The sequence below is a fragment of the Cyprinodon tularosa genome, unplaced genomic scaffold (assembly GCF_016077235.1).
Source record: "Cyprinodon tularosa strain WSP-4 unplaced genomic scaffold, ASM1607723v1 ctg585, whole genome shotgun sequence".
Taxonomy (NCBI): domain Eukaryota; kingdom Metazoa; phylum Chordata; class Actinopteri; order Cyprinodontiformes; family Cyprinodontidae; genus Cyprinodon; species Cyprinodon tularosa.
Genome location: NW_024039324.1, coordinates 153188 through 161889, shown reverse-complemented (window position 1 = coordinate 161889; position 8702 = coordinate 153188). Strand labels below are relative to the sequence as shown.

The 8702-nt window shown below is 34.7% G+C and overlaps 1 protein-coding gene across 1 annotated transcript; it reads right to left on the bottom strand.

Annotated features, from left to right (window-relative positions):
* Positions 1 to 6777: 6777 nt before the first annotated feature.
* Positions 6778 to 7681, bottom strand: si:dkey-51e6.1 (uncharacterized protein LOC558617 homolog). The gene is made up of 3 exons (XM_038306555.1): positions 7433 to 7681; positions 7111 to 7235; positions 6778 to 7028 (listed from the first exon to the last, which is right to left on the bottom strand). The coding sequence occupies exons 1-3, from the start codon at positions 7644 to 7646 to the stop codon at positions 6936 to 6938; spliced, it is 432 nt and encodes a 143-aa protein (XP_038162483.1). The 5' UTR covers positions 7647 to 7681; the 3' UTR covers positions 6778 to 6935.
* Between the last annotated feature and the right edge of the window lie 1021 nt (positions 7682 to 8702).

Genomic DNA, 8702 nt, shown 5'->3' with positions numbered 1-8702 from the left:
GAAGTGACGCAGCTCACCACATATTGTGCCGATTGGTTGGAATCAGATGAATAAACCAATTAGAAAAGTGAAAGCGTTTACACCGATGATAAAAGCAACATGCCAAGATGAGAACAATAATTTGTCTAAAAGTAGATTCGTGCACTTAAACTATGGTTCTTAAGGTAAATTAGTATTCATCCAGTGTAAAAAAAAAAAAAAAAAAAAAAGATGTCTTGGCCAAGATAAAGTGACACATTTATTTATGTAGGCCTTAAAAAAAAAACATTAAGTGCTACAGTTGCATACACTATTCATTAGATTAATATATAGTTAATTGGTTTTATTTAAGAAAATAAAAAAGAATTTTGGAATTACTTGCAATAAGTAGATAATCAATCAAAGCACAAAGCACTTGGTATGCATGAAATATGGGAGCTTTATATTTTCTTTCAAATAATGAAAAAGCTTAATAGAATACTATCATATTTAAATATATTGAGATGTTCATGTTCCATCAAAAAAATAAAAAAGGGTATATATATATATATATATATATACTGTTTTCTCACCCCTAAAAAAAACCACAAAAAAAACAAAGAAAAAAAACAAAACAAAAAAACAGTATATATATATATATATATACCCTTTTTTTATTTTTTTGATGGAACATGAACATCTCAATATATATATATAGATATATATATATATATATATATATATCTATATATATATATATATATATACCCTTTTTTTAAAAGGATATATATATACACTGCCCTGCTTAGATTAGATTTGTTTTATTCTGATAGTAAATGAGAATGACAAATTTGTATATACCATATTTTATATAAATTATTTTTATGCAATATAAACTCACACACACACTTGACACTCCTGTCAGTTTTGATGTATAGATTTTTTCTTATCTATTTATTTTTCTAAAAAGTTTCAAAAGCAGAGAGGAAGAGAAAAGCAAATTATGTGATATACTTATTTATTTATCTATTTATTTATAACAATTCTTAAATATTATTACTTTTGAACAGGCCAATGACCTTTAGTGTTTGAATGGGAGAACAGTAGTTTTACCACTTACGCCACTAATATTATAACTGCATAAGATATTTTGTGGCACATATTTAGAATAAATGCTCAGTCGGTAGAGCATGAGACTCTTGATCACAGGGTCATGTGTTCAAGCCCCACATTGAGAATCTCCTGTGCCAATCCACAAGTGGTGTCAAGCCGGAGTTTGTATTCTATCTGGGGGGGGGGGCGGGGGGTCCTCCTCAGTCCACTGCTCCCCAAGGGGTAGTGAGTTAATTTCATTGCTCTGTACTTGAGAAAGTGTAATTACAATAAAAAATGCTGGGAAAAAATAAAATGATTAAATGCTTTATCTTCTGCACATTAAAAATATAGCAAAAAATTATTAATTCTTATAAAGTGTTATATTTCATGTTTGTAAGTAACCTTTATATTTAAAACGTTTTCTCTGTCATACATGTACATAAACCTGTTTTTTACAGCCTTTTAAGTCTACATCTGTCCATACCTGACTTTCCCCAGAAGCACAGCATGTGGTTCTCTTTAATATCACTGCACCTGAAGCATGTGAAGAGAGATCTAAAAAACATTCTTTTTTTAACAATCTGAGGTCATTGCTCCTATGTGCATATATCAAGCTCACCCAGCATTATGATTATTTTGCAAATTGATAAATCTGCCGATAATTTTTTCGATTCTGATAGCAAGTTTCCTTAACAAAGATTTTTTAAATTAAATTAAACCAGGTAAAATAGAAACTTTCCACATGAGGAGTTCTGGATAAGGCATATTGACAGACAAAAAAGATTGTTTATCTTAAATGCAAAACATTTAGATATTTTGTTTTTACAATTTTTATATAATTACTAACCCTCTGAGTGGGTCTTAAAAATGTTTTTTACAATGTTTGTTTTGCCATGCAAAGAAACAAGGTTAGGCTATTGGAAAAAACAACACAGATCATTCATGGTAGTGAGTAGTTGTTTTACGCTGAATCTATTTTAATTTATTTAAAAAAAACAGCTTATTTGTTAAAAACTTAACTGTTTTCTCAATAAATTCAGCTTAATTCAGCATAAAACATTTCTACAAAACAAGGAAACTCCCCAGTTCTGATTAATGCATTCATTACTTGAATAAGAGGAATTTAAAAAGCATTTTAAAAGTTTATAAGCTACTATATTAACCTCCATAGGATTTATCTTGTTTAATGTAAATATCAGCTCACCTGAGATCAAAGACAAGGTGCACAACTGCATATGCAAATGCAAAACATTTATATATTTTGTTTTTACAATTTTTATATAATTACTAACCCTCTGAGTGGGCCTTAAAAATATTTCTTACAATGTTTGTTTTGCCATGCAAAGAAACAAGGTTAGGCTATTGGAAAAAACAACACAGATCATTCATGGTACTGAGTAGTTGTTTTACACTATATCTATTTTAATTTATTTAAAAAAACTGCTTATTTGTTAAAAACTTAACTGTTTTCTCAATAAATTCAACTTAATTCAGCATAAAACATTTCTACAAAACAAGGAAACTCCCCAGTTCTGATTAATGCATTCATTCCTTGAATAAGAGGAATTTAAAAAGCAGTTTGAAAGTTTATAAGCTACTATATTAACCTCCATAGGATTTATCTTGTTTAATGTAAATATCAGCTCACCTGAGATCAAAGACAAGGTGCACATCAGTACTAGACTTGTTAAAGATACCAGTGAGCTCTTAGCCAGACAAGAAAATAATGTTTTCAAAATGTTATTTTTACTTAATTCATTCCCTATGAGGGACTTTTCCCACATGTAGTATTATTCTCATGTTTTATGCAGGACCAAACAAAGAACACCTTCTTATTAATTAAGCAGGAAATACAACACATAAATAGTAGTTACATGGTTTGATGTAAATTATTGATAACGCTTAAATTTATGATGTTTAGGCAGATATACTTTTGTCTGTTGTTCAGTTAGGTATGTTACACTGCCTCTCAAAATAGTTTCCATTTCTTAAGTGGATATTGTATAGCAGAACTTCCGTCTTGCATGTGTGTATTAACCACCATAAATCTTATGTTGTTTTTGTGGAATATTCATTCAAAAAAGGTTAATAATGGGACTGCATAAAAAGATTTACTAAGTAGGACCATGTAGGTCAAATAAAGAAATACTTTTTGGGAAATTAAGCAAGGCAAAGGTATTGATTTTACTTTTAAGTCTGGAATCTGACTACAGTGACCTTGTGAAACAATGCCAGCTATTGTTCTGCAGATAAAATCTAGAGCACGGAAATAAACTATGCTACGCATTGATATGGCTTCCCTTCTAGCAGCCAGAGGTGTGAGCAGCAAGCTCCAGGAAGAGACTTACTCTTTGATTGGACAAGTTGACTCCTGAGGCGTCAGTGGTACTATCTGCAGTTTTAGTGGGGGATTATGGCCCACAGAGCATGGCATTGTGCAACTTAGCAAAATCAGATACATTTTCTTAATATAGTACAACGGAAGGTTATTTTACTAGCATTTCCAGCTAGATGACTTCCCACACCACAGAAGATTTTTATCCTTGCTAAATCAATCAATCTATCTATCTATCTATCTATCTATCTATCTGTCTGTCTGTCTGTCTGTCTGTCTGTCTGTCTGTCTGTCTGTCTGTCTGTCTATCATCTATCTATCTAGATTCAGCTCTAAATACCACAGTAAAATCCTATCCTTCACTAGATGATCATTTATCATATTAGAACCTTAGAAACACAAACAGCCCCTCCTCCACCAATGCAGCTAAAGCTTCATCGGGTTTCATTATTCCAGGACTCTTACTGCATTCCGCATCTCATCTTAACCGGTCCGGCAGAAGACCGCCATGTTGAGCCTGGTTCTGCCAGAGGTTTCTTCCCAACCAGGAATTTTTCCTCTCCACTGTCGCTCATCATGGACAGGTTCTCTGAACCTGTGTTATCCAAGCTGGACTTCCATCTTCCAGGTCCCTGAGTAAGCTCTAGTATTAGCCCATGCAGTCCACTGGATCTCCCCATAAAGCTCACCATACAGTCTCCTTAACCAGCAGTCTACAGACTGACCAACTTCATCCATCTCCACTCCACCACCACTTTAAGGCCTGGGGGGGGGGAACAGCCCTATTCTTTGCTCCTGCTCATCCATATCGATAAAAAAAATAAGCTTTGTGTTTCCTGCCGAGGTCTGAGTGCCACAGAGTAGTTGTGTCAATAAATTTCTTCTAATTGTCTTTTCTCTTCATGTGAGGGATTATTTTTTTTTTTTTTTACCAGCCACTACTATTAAGGACTCAGGTTTAAATGTAGTTATTGTAAAATGTGTAAAACATGCCTAACCCTAAATAGAAATTAAGGGATAGGCATGTTTTGGTTAAGATTAGGGTAAGATTCAAAGATAGGCCATACCAATGCATAGGAAATGAAAAGAAGTCAATTGAAAGTCCCTGTAAGGAGAGCAGGACATAACATAAATCAGCTTGAGATCTGTAAAAAAGCTGTTTGTGCAAATTTGCTAGCGTTTTCTTACAGTAAAAATAGAATATAAATGAAAATGAATGTGTGATGTAACAGAATAATGAATGTATCATAAACGCCCTGAGATATGTTCTGTTCCAGACATGACCAATCCTTTTTATGGTTCCTTTCTTGTTATGTTTTTTGTTTTTTTAACATTACGTAAAAAAATTTGTCAACTTAGTCTTTATGATAATTAAGCTATTTTCTAGGAAACGGCTGGGTTCTGAATGGCTCAAGAATGCAGCCTTCAACTCTGACCAGATTGTGTAAAGGTTATCGCTTGGTAGGAAACTGACTCAGGAATTGGATACAAAGTGGGAGGAAGATCTCTGTTATTCTTTCATTTTTTTTTTTACACACTGGCTGGTAGAACACAGCCAAGAAAGTGTTTACTTTGAGTGTCCTGATGAAGGTCAAGTGCAACAGAGCAGAGTTAATGGCTGTTTGGCAAGAGGAGCTAAATTTGTCCTATTCTGGAGAGGTTTAACATGCCAGTGTGTTCAAAATGTTTTCTTTTACTGTATTTAATTTCACATAGGGGAAATCCCTGAGCCAGCAACCTGGGATTGTAATAAATGCTTCTGTATGAGGCAGGCCTTTGAACCCAAACAAAAAGGAACAGCTGAACAAAAAAGTTAAAGTTAAAGTTAAAAGTTAAACAAAAGCTTTTTTTATCATTATGAAATTTTCAAAAGAGCAAAAAATTCAGTATGCTTTTTGACCAATCACAGATAAATTATATATTCATACAACAGGCGTCTACAACGCTGTGGTAGAGTCTGTAATGTCCCTATGATTTCCATTTTCAGCAGACATAATTTAAAATCCTTTCACCTACAAATTGTCGCTAATGTATGCAGTTTTGCAATATAGGTATGTGACAGAGTAGGACTTTTTTGTTAGGGGGGCCAGAGATGAGCAAGGTAATCTTAGGACACAGACATGAGCATAAATTTGTTTTCCAATTCTTACCAGGCTTACTTTCAGTAACATTTTGCACTAGTAACTTTATTTGTATGTGACAAGAATTTTATCTAAGTTAGAGAATTCTTACTGAAGTGAATTCTTTGTGTTTTGCACTCTTTCCACCTCTATAGCACCAGCAAATGAACAGGATTGATCTGGTAATGCGACAAACCAATCATCTGGGAAGTAGATCCCCCCGACCCACCCCTGTATTAGGAGTGTCCTCTAAAAGCATCAGTTGAACATTAAAATCTGTAAAGTGTGGCTATACACCCCCCCTACCCCGAGTAATTTATCACTCATCACATATTCTTGGTTAAATTTAAGTTTTGGCCTTTGGGTTTTTTTTTAACTAAACCTTTGCCTAATTTTCTTTTGGAAGGTAAACCTCTGCTCTAGCTCCATACATTTTTCTCTGTCCCTACTAAGAAAAAAAGGAAAAAGATCAAAGCATTATGCTTCCACCACCATGTTTAATTATGGCGATAGCAGGTCATGTTGATGCATAAAGTTATTTATTTATAGCTTTTTCTTTTAGCCCAAAAAATTTCAGAAAACAACATACATTTCTTCCATGTAAACAGAATTAATTGAGTGCAGGACTAGTTTTCCTACTCATAATTTATTACAACTGAGCTGTGGCTCTCTGTAGCCTCCCTGGCATCACCAAATGGACCTCCCAGCTGCTGCTCTCCTTGCCTGCAGGTTTATACTGACAATCATCACTTGGAAAGTTTGATTTTTGAGTGATATATTGAGCAGAGTGATATTAGCTGTTCAAAGTTTGGGTTACTACAGTTCTTTAATCCAATCTTGATTCTAACTTCTTGACCGCTCTGCAACATGCTAGGTGCACTTAATCTCTATCAAACCTCAGACATACACCTTTATACATGGTGAGGTTTATAAAGTTGATGCAAGTTTGAAGATATATGTTGATATAAATTATTATGACCTGCTAAAATCTGTTGAGATTATAAAAATACACCGAGGTTATATACTTTGATTTCATCAGGAGGTTAATCAGCATCTCCCAGACATGAAAGGTTGCAAACAAAATTGAAAGAAAAACTCATTATCTGCCTCTAGCCCGTCAAGCAAACTTTCCCTAAGCGTAACAGGATGTGGCAGTGATTGCAGCTTGCTCATACCTTCCTGTATGGACTTTACCCTTGGCAAACAAACTCCAAATCATATGAAGTGATGCCAAGACAAAGACGGAACATAATATAAGATCAAAAAACATGAGTTGAAAGAAATGTTTAATTTAACAGAAATTAAGAGTGCTTTGTATAAGTATGGGCTTTCGCTGCGAGTTTAATGCTGAATTTAAATTGGATGATAACGGAACACATGGTTTGGAGTCATAGATGAAGGTAGCCATCTCTACAGGAGAAGAGGAGTTATTTTTTGTCATCAGACCAAGTGACCTCGTAGTCACCGAAGACAGTTTTCAGCTTCTCCACAGACACAGAGTGGTCTGCTTTCCCAAATGCCTGCAAAGAAGAATGAAAGTATCAGTATGAAAACAACAGAGAAGGAAATCATTTAAACATCTCTGAACTGAAATGAACTCACAGTTGATTCTCCAAACACCCTGATCTTCTTGTTTTTGTTGTCGTGCTCTATCTTCCCTCCTCCAAGGCATTTGCACTCCATTCCTAAGGCCTCCAGAGCTGGATTGACCTTCTCAAATATGTGATCTGTTAAGAAAACAAATATATATACATGTTTAAACACTAAAGCAAAATAAGCAGCATGTGAAATATGCTTTCTTTTGTGTATTTGTTGAGTATTAAAGTCATAGTCTGCTTTATTCTTTCGGAAATCGTTCCAATTAGTCAGTGTTTTGAGCAATTTGACACTACTCCAGCAGCAAACCTGCCCTTTATGAACTTACTGTGGTACTCTGCACTCTTAGTGCCTCGCACTACGTTTTTCTGCGCATCGCCATCTTTTACTTTCACTCTAAGCAGTATGTATTTAAAGGTCCCTTCGTGATCAATCTCAACGTCGGGAATTTTTGCAAGAGCCTCTGCCATTGTGGCTGCTGCTCTATAAAAGCTACCAGTTAACCTCCAACTGATCACAGATCTGCAGAGAGCACAGAGCATGATCCGTTGGGTTAATTTGGACCACCGCGTCTATTTCCGCTCTTAAAGGGACAGGGCACCGTTTGGCACCGTTGTCGTGAATGCACGTCTGTGACCCCATGTGGCGGAAATAAGAAGCATTACATTCGCACTTAAATATTAAATTTATGCTGTATTAAAGAGGCCATCTTAAAGTTTTGTAATTGTGAATTGCAAAGGAAAACAAAAACATTTATTTATGTCTTTATGGTTTTTTTGTTGTTGTTGTTGTTGTTTATTTTAACCATTTCTACTTAAAAATATCTAAAGGGGTGTACATTTTTATTAAGTACCCTGAGTCAGCTCCGCTAAAAATGCATTTTTTGCTGCAAAGAAACCTGCAAGTTATCTTAGGTACATGTCTACCAGCTTTATGTATCTAGTGACTGAAATTTCTGCATATTATTTCCCCCCACAGTCGCTGAATCAAAGTCAGATTAAACATAGAGTTTCTAAAAACAAATTTTTGAAACCTCGTTACAGATTCTTAATGAGATTCATGTTTGGCTTTGACTGGACTTTTCCTATGCATGGATGTGCTTTAATCTGAAGACTTTTATTGCAGATTTACCTTATCTTTCAGTTATTCTGACCAAAAGCAAACCTCACAGAGGTTTGTATCAGTTTTTAATGTCTGACCTGTCTGGTGTTTTCCATTGTCTTTTCATTATGTTTTAATGCCGTTTGTTCTCTATGTTTTTCTCACAAACCTCAGAGACTAAAATAAACAGAGACAGTTGTACACGTGCAGCATGCTTCACACGTTGGTAAATCACTCTTGGCCATTTGTGCACTTTTGCCATTAGGCCTTAGGGAAATTGATATCACCTAATCTTAGAAACAATTTCAATGACTGATTGCTTTGTTCCACTGCCTCTTTAGTTTTGATTTGCTGTTTCTGATTGGATTTCTGGTCTTTGTTGATCAAAACATGTCATGAATTTGAACCATTATTGGTAATAAAAATGGGAGACTCCACAGCAAAAGCTCAACCCATTCCATTTTATGTATTTAACAAACAAGATTTACTGTGAAGTT

What these genes read in the sequence shown, in the direction of transcription:
- si:dkey-51e6.1 (XM_038306555.1), bottom strand. Translation starts at nt 7,646, where the DNA reads ATGCTCTGTGCTCTCTGCAGATCTGTGATCAGTTGGAGGTTAACTGGT. An exon ending in TAAGAGTGCAGAGTACCACA is followed by an intron (nt 7,236 to 7,432) that starts GTAAGTTCATAA and finishes TTTTCTTAACAG; the next exon opens with ATCACATATTTGAGAAGGTC. An exon ending in GGGTGTTTGGAGAATCAACT is followed by an intron (nt 7,029 to 7,110) that starts GTGAGTTCATTT and finishes TCTTCTTTGCAG; the next exon opens with GCATTTGGGAAAGCAGACCA.